Genomic DNA, 14,282 nt, shown 5'->3' on the forward strand with positions numbered 1-14,282 from the left:
ACCAGTGTCCCTGTCCACCAGTGTCCCTGCCCACCAGTGTGACTGTCCACCAGTGTCCCTGTCCACCAGTGTCCCTGTCCACCAGTGAAGACAGTTTACATCACCATGGACAGAGAGAACTAAACTCCGCCTCTAAAAGCCACACCTTTTAGAGGCGCTCACTGGACAAAACTAAATGTCTTCTGGGTGAAAGTTCGACCTGTTTGGACACAGAGACAAGAAGGACGTTTGGAGGAGTCCAGACCTGAGCGCACCAAAGCAACTGTCGGGCACGGAGGTGGCATCTTCATGCTCAGACTCTTCGGCTTCACCTCAAACCAACATCTGGACCGGCTGAGACTTGGACACAGTTAGGTCTAGCAGGACTGTGACCCGCACCGGCCGGGTCCATCAGGTCCGTTGGGTCCATTAGGTTTATCAGGTCCATCGGGTCCCTTCCAGGAAACCAACCAGTTTCAATAAACTCGATCATTCCTCCATTAAGAAGAGTCGAATATCAGCCAGAAACTCAAAGACGGAGACAAAAGACCTGAGGTCCAGGTGAGACTCGCTAAGAGACATTTAACCAAAAATCAGTTGGCGTTTATGGAAACATGTTTAATTTTCAGGGAAAATCTACAGTAAATTCAAACTTGTGTTCCCAGTTCTTGTTTTCTAAAATCACTGAATTTAACCGAACTCGTCGTCAAGTCACGATATTTGGATTTTCAGCTGGATATGATGTCACAAAAAAGACCTGCTGTATATGGAACTGTTATACATTGAATGGGTAAATGAGGTGTGTTGTTGGTTGTGTTCTGAAATAAAAACCCGTCGTACCAGGTAAATGTCCAGCTCCGAGTCTGATTGGCTTCTGTCCAGAGACGCCAGAGGATCGTCCACAGCGATCGTCGAGCTGGAGGCCCGCCGGTCTTCACTGCAACACAAACACAGTTTCAGCTCATTAAAAAAGAAAAAAAGAACAAAAGAAGGCCCACTCTCTTTTATTTTCAGGGTTTTATGTATCAGGACTAAATAAACACGGTCCAGTTTTTAACAGATTCTAAAATGAGTCAAATCCAACCTGGACTCTGACTGGACCGTTCTGTTGTAGATCAGCTGCTGGGTTTGGGATCATTGTCCTGTTTGTCTCTCTCATGGTTGTGGAGGAGTTGTGGCCCACTCTTCTTTCCAGCGTTGCTTCAGGTCATTGGTTCCTGTTTGTCTCTCTCATGGTTGTGGAGGAGTTGTGGCCCACTCTTCTTTCCAGCGTTGCTTCAGCTCGTTGGTTTCTGCTCAGCTCTCTGAGGTTCTGGTTCTGGACCGTTCTGTTGTAGATTAGCTGCTGGGTTTGGGATCACTGTCCTGTTTGTTGGACAGATGGCCTCACATCTGACTCCAGAATCAGCCCAAACCATCAGCCCTCCACCACTGTGCTGACAGCTGCAGTGCATTCTGGCTAAACATCCGTCCTCTGGTCTCCAGAAGTCTTGTGGTTCCTTCAGATGAACCTAACTCATGCTGCCATGTTGCTTTTGTACACTTGAGGTTAAATTTGAACCATTTTAGAACCAGAACATTTTTATTGTGTACAGATATATAAAACCCTGGAAATGAGAGCGAACCGACTTTCTTCTACATTTATTGGTACTTAACTTAATAATAATAATAATAATAATAATAATAATAAAACAAACAAACAGCCACCAGAGACACACGGAGACAAACAGTGTGACGGACTGAGATCCAGGGGTTAAATGGAGACGGGGAGCGATGTGGTGACAGCTGAGACCGATTAATACGAGGTGCAGGTGCGTGACCCAATAAAACAGCTGGTATTCACAAAGTACCTGATTTCTGTGTCCTCCTCAACGTTCTGACTGGACTCGTGAGCAGACTTTGGGAGAAGGTCTGGTCGTTTGGAGGAACTGTAAACTGTTGCATCATCGGACAGAGAACCAAGACAACGTCAACCCTTCAAAGTTACGGTAAAATTCAGCCGAAACCAACGACGCGCTGAACTTACAGCTTCCGTCCAGGTTGTCGAGGCTTTGGGCCTTCTTCTCCTCCGACACCTCCCACACGGGAGACAGGAGCTCCTGAGAGTAGGACTTCGCTTGACTGGTGAGGAGGGAGCCCCTCTTCCTCCTGGAAGACGCTCCCCTCAGAGCTGAAGGTTCACAAACAAACAGTCGGCCGATGACCGAAGAGCTCCGGTTCCACGGGGAAAACGGAAAACAGGAGCAAGACTTACGGTGGAGCTTTTTGAAAACGGTCGTCCCCATGAACTTCAGAAATCTGTCTGCGTAAAAACTGGGCCTGTGGACTGACACCGTGTCCTGAAACGGAAAAGATGAGTCGGATCAAAACCCAGACAAAAAAAGCCCGGCAGAGAACGAGAAAACGTGAAAATCAGATGTACCCCGTCGTGTACGAGAGCCTTCCAGGAGTGCTCCACTTTCTTGATGAACCTGAGAATTTATAAAAGTCATAATTTATCTGAAAACTCGTGAGTTTCGTTTGTCAAACTAGACCTGAAGTAAAACCAAACAGCTGCAGCAGCAAAAGACCGTTTTAATGGACAGTTTGGGTCAAAATGACCTCAGCTTCTTCAGAAAGGGCAGCAGGAGGCTTCAGCAATAAATCTTTAGTTTATGCAACAAAATCGCAGTCATAAAGATATGAAGTGCAAAATATTTCCATGGATCCAAAAGGTTTCAGATACTCATGTTTGCCATTAAAAATACAGACATGTTTACATTTTAGAATGAGCAAAATTCAAGTTTACAACCTTTAGGATGTAGAAAAACGATGTCTGGTTGGGTTCATTTATAAAAACAATAAAATATTAATTTTTTATTGTTGTTGAAAACATTTTTCTAAATTCTTTTGAATTACTTCAGACTTTTTAAATATTGTTGTGTTAACATAATAACAAAATTAAAATCATTAAAATGTCCAAATTCATTCACACAACTCTTCATGGTCTTATGTCCCTAAATGTCCCATCTGTCCCTATATGTCCAATCTGTCCCTACATGTCCCATCTGTCCCTACATGTCCCATATGTCCATACACGTCCCATTTATCTTTACATGCCCCTTTCTGTACCTACAAGTCCCATCTGTCCCTATTTGTCCTTTCTGTCCCTAAATGTCCCATCTGTCCCTACATGTCCAATCTGTCCCTACATGTCCCTTCTGTCCTTACATGTCCCATCTGTACCTATATGTCCCATCTGTCCCTATTTGTCCTTTCTGTCCCTAAATGTCCCATATGTCCCTACATGTCCACACCTCCTATTTATCTTTACATGCCCCTTTCTGTCCCTACATGTCCTATTTGTCTGTACATGTCCCTTCTGTCCCTAGATGTCCCTTCTATCCCTAAATGTCCTATCTGTCCATACATGTCCCTACATGTCCAGGTTAAAGTCGATCATTTTTAGGATGTTTTATTTAAATCCCAGTTCAGGACCGACCTTCAGTGTTTTAAATTTCAGGGACATTTCCATTAAATCCCATAAAAAAAGTCTCCAATTTTTGAAATTCCCAGAGTTTTCCAACCCAAACTGGTACAAAACAAGTCCGTATTTTGAATGAATTTAAAAAGTCCAGTTTTTGTTCTGGATGTTGGAGTTTCTGCGTGAGGCAGCGGTACCTGTAGGACTGAAGGATGTCGATGATCCCTAAGAAGATGAGCAGGTTCTCATCCTTATGTTTGGCAGGAATTCCTCCAAGCCTGAAAAGGGAAAATCATTTTGCACAAAGTGGACATTTAAATCAGACGGTTGGGTTATCAGAAGGGTTGAGAACGAGTTCCAGTTAGTGTTGTTACTGGTAACTGCGTCAACAAAGAAAGAGATCTGTTTTAAACATCAGTGATTTAAAGTTCCCTTCTGAAGGTTTTCTTACGTGTCGTCGTCAGCCACCGGTTCCGGGTCCTTCACGTTCCCCTGGATGGACTCGAGGGCGGTGGAGTACAGGACTTTCTGTCCTCTCCTGCTGTCGCAGCGGCTTCCTCGGCTCAGCGGCTTCCTGTCCAGCACGTGGATCCCCAGCAGGAGGCTGTAGTCCATGATTTTGAAGCTTTCTAGAACCTGATGGGATGCAGAAACGAAACATGAGCAACTCAAACCTCCTTCGTTCTAAGCATTTCTCAGCTTGCAGCGTTTACAGAAAATGTTCGTTTCCATTCGCACTACTTCCCAGCTACTTTTGACGCTACGCTAACTGCAACAGAAACCGTTAGCATAGCGACAGCACATCCTGCTCTACTTGTCTGACCCCAAAGTAAAACCATCCCTTTCCTGAGAACATAAACAAAATATTGGTATAAATCATAGGAGGAACTGTTGAATGGAGAAAGATGGAACGTCTTTGGTGGACTCAGTTGCTCAGCGTTAGCAAAGCAACATGGACGTTGCTTGTTTTTTTGGAAATAGTGACACAAAGAAAAAAATACTCACGAAGAAGTGAAAAACCTAATGAAGCATTCCCACAGATTACAGTAAAAGTTTTGAGTTTTTGTTGTTTACAAAAGTAGTTATAATAAAGTTTGATCTTGAATAGCTTCTGCTCCAAGTAGCTGCTAGCTTGACTCTGAGTAGCTATTAGCTTGGCTCTGGATAGCTGTTAGCTTTATTCTGGATTCCTGTTAGCTTGATTTAGTGTAGCTATTAGCTTGACTCTGTGTAGCCGCTAGCTAGACTCTGGATAGCTGTTAGCTTAACTCTGAACAACTGCTCCTTATTTCTGAGTAGCTATTAGCTTGACTCTGGGTAGTTGTTAGCTTTATTCTGGGTTTCTGTTGACTTGACTCAGTGTTGCTATTAGCTTTACTTTGGGTAGCTGCTACCTTGACTCTGAATAGCTATTAGCTTGAGTCTGAGTTGCTATTAGCCAGACACAGGGTAGTTGTTAGCTTTACACTAAGTAGCTGTTAGCTTCATTCTGTGTTCACTTGACTCAAATTAGCGATTAGCTTGACTTTGGGTAGCTGCTAGTTTGACTCTAAATAGCTGTTAGCCTGTGTCTGAGTTGCTGTTAGGACTCCTATATGAGTATTTCTCCCTGATTGTTGATAATGAAATCACCCTGACGGTTATCTATAGCAGGTATGATACTGACTGCTCATAACTACGCCACACAAAACAAAACCCGCGGTTCCTTTAACAAGGCCCTGAGCTGCGGTTTGATCAGGAGTCACTGCAGGGTGAGGATCTCAGTGATTAAACGGCAGTAAAAGGTTCAAGCTTTGGTTACAGATTCATTTTAACCTCATGGTGTCGGTAAACAAAAGAAAAAACGATCCCAAATAAAATCTGTGGACCAAATGAGAACAGAGGCAGAAACGGTCCGACCTCAGGCACCGACAGGAAAGAATCTGCATGTTGTCGTTATTGATGATATCCATCAGTTCGGGATTCATTTGTGTTATTTGGATTAAAACAGAAGCAGCTGCTGCTTATTTTCATCACCAGCTCAGATCCGGTGGCCTTTCGTCACCGGACACAATCCCCCCTCCCTCCCCGAGCCCCACGCTCAAAGAAATTACGTTTCAGTCGTATTTACTTGGCTGTTCAATCAACTTATTCCCGTTCCAAGACCGCTCAGGCCGAGTTAAGCCGATGCTCTGATAACGTTACACAACCACAGCGGGCCGGTTCCCTGAGCTGCTCCTCTGAATGTTCTGGGCGACCACGGCGGCGCCTGTTGTTTAAACGGCGTGAAACAACGACTGGGCGCTTAATTAGGGATTAATATGCAGCAAATCGAAGCACCTGACCCGAGATCAGGCTGAGCCGGCCTGTGGCGATGTTAGCTCAGTTCGTAGGTTAGGTAACATTAAGAGCCTCTTTGTTTAAAGGCTTTGCTTTCTGATATCTGTGTTTTTTCAGCAGGGTTGAGATCTGGAGCAGGCTGTACTTTAGGTTTGAAGACAAAAGGTTTAATCTTTTTTAAACTTTTAACCCGGCTCAGGCGTCAGAAGCACAAGTTGCTACTTTCTGAGACGGAAAAGCGGGATGTTTCCGCGGACTTGCCCGGCAGTCCCTCTGCAGGGTCTTCATCAGGGCGCTGTACGTGTCGGGGTCGAAGAACAGTCCTTCGTGCATGTCCTGGAAGTCCAGGTCTTTGAACGTGGGCGAGGACTTGGCGCGCTCCTTGCGTGAGGCGCGGCGTTTGTACGAGGAGCCCTTCAGGTCGTACTTGTAGTGCATCTTCATGGCGCGCGGCAGCACGTTATTCATCACCACCACGCGGACCGTGACGCCGCCGCACTGGATGCAGTACAGGCCGTAGAACTTCGGCAGCAGCGTCCTCGGGTTCTGGTTCAGGTTCTGCAACGACAGACGGGACATGAGGAGCGACGGAGACGAGGGTTTCAGGCGCAGCGGAGAAATAAAACTGGAACATTTCTAAAAGAAAAAAATGACAGTCCAAAATAGCTAAATGAACCAAGCTAAAAAGATATGTCAACACTCCTGCCAGGGGCTCATTACGGTCACCATGGTAACCTCCTGACTGCCAACTTAATGAGAGGCAGACAGAAACAGCAGACTGAAAAGTAAGCCTTAAACAAACATTCGCCAAGCAAAAACTACAAGTCCGATCTTAGAAGTTCTTGAACGGTGAGCAGCAGGAGACTCTGATGGCCACTCAAAAAGACCCTTCACTTCCTGTTTCCAAGAGAACTTTTATTTTAGAGATTTTAAAGCGGCGAGAGACACGCTGGGTGAAAGAGGACGAGCGTCCCTACGTTTCACCAAAATCCCATTGATCTCCGTGGGAGTTTTGGGCAGTTTTGTCTGATTTGAGTAGCCAGAAGTCATAGCTCGCTGTTAACCGACTGAGCTGCGTGTTCTGACGTAAAATTTGCACTTTTTATTACGAAAAGCTGCAAAACGAGACGCGATAACTCGGCTGCTTCTGTGTTTCTGAACAAAATGTCAACAAAAACTAACTGCTGGTAGAATTAGCTGACAAAGCCGAACTGTTAAACTTTAAGACAAGCAGGACAGAAGCAGAAATGAGAGGAAAACAAGCTACAAGCAGCTGAACACCAGCCTAAAGCTGAAAAAACTGAAATTAGCAAACCAGTAGCTAAAAGTGAACTGAAGGCAAAGCTATAGTCAGCAAAAAAGTAGCTAAAATTTAAGAAACTATAGCTAAAAGGTGCAGAATTGTAGATAAAAGCAGCAAAACAAACAGCTGAAAGGTAAAGAATGGTAGCTAAAAGACAAAGAGCCAGTTCACTGAAGCAGATTTTCAAAATGTTTTTAAAGGAACTGAATGGATCTCCGTGTATTTCTATGAGGGATTTTATTTAAATTAAAGTGTAATAATTTCAAAAGTATAAAAGTTAGAAAAACCAAAGCTTGTGGCACTCCGCAGCTGACTGAGCTGAAGGGTTTGACATAAAAATGGCCGCACTGGTAGAAAATATGCAGCGGTAGTGGAGGAGAAACGACAAACAGGAAGACGACGGCAACAATCAGCCAGTTCCATGTAAAACCGATCTGATGAGGGAACCGGCAGGAAGTGACGCCTCGGCAGCTCACCATGTAGTAACCAGGAAGCAGCTTCTGCAGGAACTCGGCCTCCTTATGTTGCACCGTTTTGATGATGAACTCATCGTCGCTGGTGAGGTAGAACCAGGAGCTGCTGGCTCCGGGGTTGGTCAGCTCGATCAGCGGCTCGTTGCAGAAGGAGTACTGAAAAACGCAGAAACAAACGGTTTCCAACCGGTCCAGAAGGAAAAAAACCCAGCGTCACGACCAGACCGAGGTTGCTCCACACTCACCAGATAGTCGTCTGGTTTGATCCCGAAAAGTTCCCTGAAGTAACGGAAGGCCAGCGGGGCGTACGTTTTCAGACGGAAGTCAGGGAAGTGATGCGCTGGAGTCAGGTTGCTGCCCTCGCTGCAGAGAAATTCAAAGTTTTTAAGCCTTTTCCTGACATAGTCATAGTCAGTAAATGGACAAACAAACCAATGATCCTACTGCGACACATTTGCAGAGAAAAAATACAACAAATATAGCCAAAATTTAAGTTTCTTCCCACAAATTATAGGTTTAGTTTGTGTAGAGTCCTTGAAGAATTCAACACGGAGCATTTAGATTTATATTAACTGGTTAAATTTGGCTTTTTCTGCCAAAATGGGATGCTGAAATTTTCAGAAAATGGTGAAATGGAGTTGAATGATGGCCAAACTTTCGACATTAACTGAAATATTTAAAGAGGCAGAACAGAGAGGAAGATAAAAAAAGTATAAAAAAGAGACAAAACGACAAAAAGGACGAACTATAATCCAAGACGGCTGCATTAGGGGTTTATAAAAAGACAAAAATGTTGCATAAAGAGACCAAAAAGGTCCATAAGACATAAAAAGACAGCCAGACGTTGGTAGGAACCTTTTATTTATTTATTTTTGGACGCTGCAAAAGACTTTGGAAGTCAAACTGACCCATTTACCGCCATATTTAAATGTTCTTGGATCATAAAGCAAATCCTTTTATTGGGGCCAATCTGGGATTTAAAGCTCACTCAGATGTATTTCTGCCTGTTTGAATAATAAAAAATAAATCAGTTCAGAAATATTACTTTTAACTCTGTTCCTTTATTGACCTTTTGAATTGACTTTACGTCCAATAATCCCAGATTAAAATGGCGCATGGCGCTGCAGCGGCGTACCTGGGCAGGAAGACGGTCTCCACCACAGAGAAGTCCTGCATGAGGACGTCTCTGTCTGGTTTGGAGCTGAGGTTTCCAACGGCGTAGCCGATGCCCAGCTGGATGGCTCCTTTCAGCGCCTCCGGTGTCGGCTGTTCGAGAAGAAATTCATCATTTTCCCACAAGCAGTTTCATTTTTTTTTATTTTTTCCTTTGGTATTACCTTTATTTCCTTTGTTAAACGGTTTATCTTTAGAAAACAAATACATCTTTGGTGGAGATAAAAATAGCTCAACGAGATCCCCCTCAGGATGAATTTTAATGGCTTTGTTTTTTATCAGTTATGATAAAGATCTGCTTGCTTTTATGGACATTTAGCTAACTATGATTAGCACACAACTAGAGCTACTAGCTTACATCTAGCTAACCATGCTAAACGTGCAGCTGGAGCTGCTAATTTACAAAAACATTTAGTTACTATGCTAAAATTCACAGCTAAAGCTGTTAGCTTATGTTGACATGTAACTAATTACACTAAATGCACAACTATATCTTACACTGACATTTAGCTAACTGTGCTAAAATGCTAGCAGCTAAACCTGTTAGCTTATGTTGCCATTGTAGTATATGTACAGCTATATCTGCTTGCTTATATTGACTTTTAGCTAACCGTGCTAAGCACACAACTACAGCAACTAGCTTACATTTAGCTAACCTTGCTAAACATACAGCTGGAGCTGCTAATTTACTTAGACATTTAGCTAACTATGCTAAAATGCACAGCTAAAGCTGTTAGCTTATGTTGATATATAAGCAATCATGCTAAATGCACAGCTATATCTGGCAGCTTATTTTGACATTGAGCTAACTGTGCTAAACACACAACTAAAGCAACTAGCTTACGCACACAGTTAGCTAACCATGCTAAACATACAGCTGGAGCTGCTAATTTGACATAGAAGTTGACATTTAGTAACTGTGCTAAACACACAGAACGTTTAGCTGTCTTACATTGACATTTAGCTAATTATGCAAAAATGCACAGCTAAAGCTGCTAGCTTAAATAGGCATTAATTAAACTGGGCTAAATGCACAGCTAGAGCTGCTAGCATCATAGAAATCATGGCTAAAAGTAGCATAGCTAATTTATTTATTTATTTGTGCAAATAAAACACCAATTAAAAACAAATAAATTGTCCTTAATATGTGTCAGTATAATCTTATCATGCGTGCATAAATTTATTTTATTTTATTTTTGTAAGAAGAATCATTAGCTATGCTAGCTGCTAGCTGCTCCAGTAAATCAGCTCCAGATTTTTAACGTCTTTGCAACAAAAAAACCAAAACAGCTTCAGCTTATTTTATCAAGAAAGGGTAAAAAGCCACAAACATCTTTTTTTTTGAGTGGCAAACAGATGAAAACTATCATTAGGTTTATGTTTGGGGGTTAATCAGATTTGTAGTTTGTTTAGCCAGAAACCACCTGAAACTGCACTACAGGAGGTAAAGACCACTTCAGGGGATTATACAGATTACCTGGCACCTTTAAAGTGAATATACAGAGAACAGAGATTGCTCAAAACCTTTAAATAATTCCATCTATTTATTGAGGCTAATCTGTTTAGCATCATTAGATGCTTTAGCTAAAATGATCACAGATGTGGTTTTCTAATTAGACTCAAAAATACCAAGCACTGTAAGGTTAAATAATAACTTGACCACCAACAAACCAAGGATCTTTGTTGGTTTTTGTAAAATATGTTTGACTGGTACTTAAATAAAATGGTCCGCTTGGATAATTTGGTGAGAAAGATGTCAGGTGTTGCTGTATTTCTGGCGGAGAAGAGGCGGATCGCGACGCCCTCTTTACCTTTTTGTGATCCTTTGAGGTTTTGGTTCCTCTTCCTCTGTCCAGGGCGGTTGTTGACATCTTTTCGGACACGGAGAATTCGATCAGAGGGAAGCTCGGCCGTCCTTCCTCCAACGCTAAAGGTTGACGAGTTCCTTTTTTCCCCTCAGCGGTCATCTACCGTCAACGGCTTTCACAGAAACTGCGTTTCCCAGGCGTGTCGCTCCTGCAGGTCGGAAACAGACAAGAGTTCCTCAAAGGGTTTCGTTTGCATGAATGTTGATGCAAAGCAGCTGAAGAGTCTTCACTGAAGCTTTGGGGTCGAACCAACCGGAAGACCCTCCTGTTGGAGCTGCTGCGCCGTTCTGACGGATCTTTGCTGTTTTTGTGAAACTTTTAACTCCGGAATCCTTGATCCTAATTAAGCAGGATTGGGAGAACCGTTGCGTACCAAATCCCCCTGTTTCGTAACGACGTGCAGAACAATCAAACTTACGTCCTCGCCTTCCCAAAACTAAAACTTAACACAAAACAAAGGCTTGTTCATCGAGGAATTAGTTTCGTTTTGTTGCGTATTAACTTGCTCTGGGGTTCATAAGAATAAAAAAAAAAAAAACAGTTCACTGTGGCGTAAATAAAATCATCTTTCATCCGTTGTTGAAGAAGTGCTCTAAAAGTGAATAAAGGGATAGTTCAGATTATTTAAAGTCGGGTTCTGGGGAAAAGATATCTCTTTGATTGACCTCCGTTTAGATCAGGGGGGTCAAACCCAGTGACACAAGGGGGCCAAAATTGAAAATTAGGTCCGAGCCAAGGGCCAATCACAATCAATATTTATTAAAAATGACATAAATTAATTGGTTTTAGATGTTTTATGTCAAATCATTCATAAAGATATATCAATTATCTTTTCCCAGTTACAGATTATACAGAATTTAGAGCAAACAGACTTTAATGAACACAGACAAATAGATCAAACTTCAAAAAGCTCATCATTAGCAGTCATTTCTTACACCTCACTCAGCTTTTAAAGGAATTTTTTAACATTAAAACAGATTTTTTTAAAAAGCCATCAACAAAAACCTGACGGGCCGGATGAAATATTACAGAGGGCCGGATCTGGCCCCCGGGCCTTCATTTGACACGTGTGGTTTAGACAGGCGAAGTTTAAAAGTGACCGCACCTCAAGAAACGCCGCAGCAGTTTTAAAATCTTTACATTAATTTGGCCACACACGGGCATTTAAGCGTTTATGGTTGTTTGCTGGTGCAAATGGCTGCAGCAGCAGCTAGCTGTAGCACTCCCGAGGCACTTCCTGCAGGAATCTGAACGCAGAAGTTAATGAAACACAAAAATCGCACCGAGACGTTTGAGTTTGGAGCATTTAGAGCGACGTCAGTCCCTCCAAACTGAGGTCGTTCTAAATGCTACCTGCAGCAGGTAAGATATTTACTCTCTAATCAGTTAAAGCTGAAATCCTGAAACCGTTACGGCGATTCAAACAGTTTCTGGGAGATTTTTGGTGCCAGTTTGAGTCTTAAGGTTTTATTTTTTTTTTGGTTTTTAATTTTTTCACCTTTCAGATTTCAGTTCAGGTAAATATTTGTGGATTTTGGTCGAAGATACGAAGAATCTGCCTCCATCACCGACATCCAGGCAGAAAATCTTTAAGAAAAACAACATTTCTTTCATTCACCTCCCAGAAAAGTTCCAAAACAAAACACCAAATCCCCTCATTTTGTTTTTACCCCCTAATTTATACATTAATTGGTTCTTTTTTTTTTTGTAAAACAGAGATGAGACTTGTTCTGAAGCTTTTGCATTTGGAGCAAAACTTGCGAGAAGTCGCTCCGACAGACGCGGCGTGTTTAATTTTGGTTTCTGCTCCAGGATGTGGTGTTGTGGTCGGAGTTCAGGAGAACAGAACTGGGTCAAGGGGGTCGTGAAGATGCAGCTTTTTGTCATTTTCAAGCAGCTGAAACCGAGTGTTTTCCAAAGCCTGAGCTCCTGATTGGAGCAGCGACAGAACCAGGAAAAGATCTCCTCACTTCCTTTATTGTTGTTTTTAAAAACCTGCCTCTGGTTTCTTTAGCTACGTTTAGCTTTTAGCTACAGTTTTACAAGCTTTCAGTTACCTTTCTGCTCCTGTTAGATACAGTTTCTCTCATTTTAGCTGCAGGTTTGCTCGTTTTATCTGCTCTTTTGCTAATTTTAGCCTCCATATTGCTGTTTTAGTTGCTGTTCTTTTAGGTTCTAGCTACTCTTGTTGCCTACAGGTTTTAGAGTGTGTTCTGCTCATTTTAGCTTCTGTTCTGCTCATTTTAGCCTCTTTTCTGCTCATTTTAGCCTCTTTTCTGCTCATTTTAGCCTCTTTCTGCTCATTTTAGCTTAATTTCCGCTCATTTTAGCCTCATTTCTGCTCATTTTAGCCTCTTTCTGCTCATTTTAGCCTTTTTCTGCTCATTTTAGCCTTTTTCTGCTCATTTTAGCCTCTTTTCTGCTCATTTTAGCTTAATTTCTGCTCATTTTAGCCTCATTTCTGCTCATTTTAGCCTCTTTTCTGCCTATTTTAGCCTCTGTTTTGCTCAGAAAGACTCTCTGTTCAAGACAGGCAGACAGTTTAACCCTTTTTGCGTCACATATTTGGTATTTTTCTCCAAACTGAGGTAGCTTAAATCTCTTCCACAACAGGTAAGATATTAATTGCTCACAATATTTACACAAAAGCCCAACTTTAAAAGACCTGAACTATCACTTCAAACCGTTAAACAATCCTTTCAGCTGTAATTTAACATCACATTAGTTCTTTTTTCAATCCACCTTTAAGCAGCCGTTCAATAACTCGTTACAGGCGAGTTACTGAACTTTGTCACTTCGTCAGGAATTATCTCAGAATGAAACCTGCTGGGCTGCAGTTATTGTGACAATAAACACTGATAGAAGCAACCAGTTGTGGAGGTTACACCTTTTCATTTAAATCAACACGCACAGCTGAATAATGGTCCAGCGTTAGGAGCAGGAGAGGAGGATCTACGCCTGTTTAAAGCTTGAGTAAAAACTCTTACCTTGGTGAGTATTTACAGCCGGACTAACCTGCATTTCTCTGAGCTGGGCGTTTACAGCAAACAAACCATTTAAGTCACTGTTTGACTTCACCGGCTGCAGGTGAAGGAAGACAAATCTTCCAACTTTTCACACGACGCTCACCCAGAAGCGCTTTTGCATTTATGTAAATGATTTGGAAACAAACCCCTTTCAGGCTCGTTTCAGTCGTTTGAACTTGCTCTCTGAGACTGAGGAAGTGGGGCCGGTTTCCTCTCATGATATCATCTTTAGCTCGCGTACGCCTGCAGGCAAACGGTCCCGAACAGGCCGGGCCGCTCCGTTCTGTCAGTCAGACGCCGCCGAGGCGTGGAATAAAACCCGGACGGGTCTTACCTGACGGGTCATGGCGCCGGGGAGAGACAGAGAGAGAGAAGTGACGGCTTAAAACCAGGAGCGGCGTTTGTCTGAAGCCCGAGTGTGCAGAAACGAAGAGCTGTGACCGTAAAGCATCCTCACCACTTCCCCTCCTCTTCCTCTCCCCGCCTACCTGTTCAGCTTATCAGCCAATGACTCATCATCTCCTGCAAACAGCGTTAAATCAACAAAACCCTCGTCGGTGGAGTGGAGCCAGGGCTGGGGACTGACAGTTGTGGAGGAGTTGTGGTTCTGGTTCTGGACCGTTCTGTTTGTTGGACAGATGGCCTCACATCTGACTCCAGAATCAGCCCAAACCATCA

At 42.8% G+C, this 14,282-nt stretch overlaps 1 protein-coding gene across 6 annotated transcripts in view; it reads right to left on the reverse strand.

Moving 5' to 3' along the window:
* Window positions 1-14,074, reverse strand: part of pip5k1ba (phosphatidylinositol-4-phosphate 5-kinase, type I, beta a) — a 20,220-nt gene extending 6,146 nt beyond the window's left edge. For 2 of the 6 annotated variants that reach the window (XM_025009763.2, XM_025009762.2), the window contains exons 1-13: window positions 13,939-14,074; window positions 10,522-10,726; window positions 8,673-8,803; window positions 7,783-7,900; window positions 7,541-7,693; window positions 6,023-6,319; window positions 3,894-4,078; window positions 3,640-3,720; window positions 2,402-2,450; window positions 2,234-2,318; window positions 2,006-2,149; window positions 1,830-1,914; window positions 820-916 (exon numbers count right to left, since the gene is read on the reverse strand). In XM_025009763.2, the coding sequence (XP_024865531.1) occupies window positions 820-916; window positions 1,830-1,914; window positions 2,006-2,149; window positions 2,234-2,318; window positions 2,402-2,450; window positions 3,640-3,720; window positions 3,894-4,078; window positions 6,023-6,319; window positions 7,541-7,693; window positions 7,783-7,900; window positions 8,673-8,803; window positions 10,522-10,677 (1,581 nt within the window). In that variant the 5' untranslated portion in view covers window positions 10,678-10,726; window positions 13,939-14,074. Of the gene's footprint in view, window positions 1-8; window positions 917-1,829; window positions 1,915-2,005; window positions 2,150-2,233; window positions 2,319-2,401; window positions 2,451-3,639; window positions 3,721-3,893; window positions 4,079-6,022; window positions 6,320-7,540; window positions 7,694-7,782; window positions 7,901-8,672; window positions 8,804-10,521; window positions 11,114-13,565; window positions 13,775-13,938 lie in introns of those variants that run through there. The other 4 variants (XM_017432947.3, XM_025009761.2, XM_017432949.3 and 1 more) reach the window with 4 other exon arrangements.
* Window positions 14,075-14,282: the final 208 nt, after the last annotated feature.

The sequence above is a fragment of the Kryptolebias marmoratus genome, linkage group LG14 (genome assembly GCF_001649575.2).
Source record: "Kryptolebias marmoratus isolate JLee-2015 linkage group LG14, ASM164957v2, whole genome shotgun sequence".
NCBI classification, from domain to species: domain Eukaryota; kingdom Metazoa; phylum Chordata; class Actinopteri; order Cyprinodontiformes; family Rivulidae; genus Kryptolebias; species Kryptolebias marmoratus.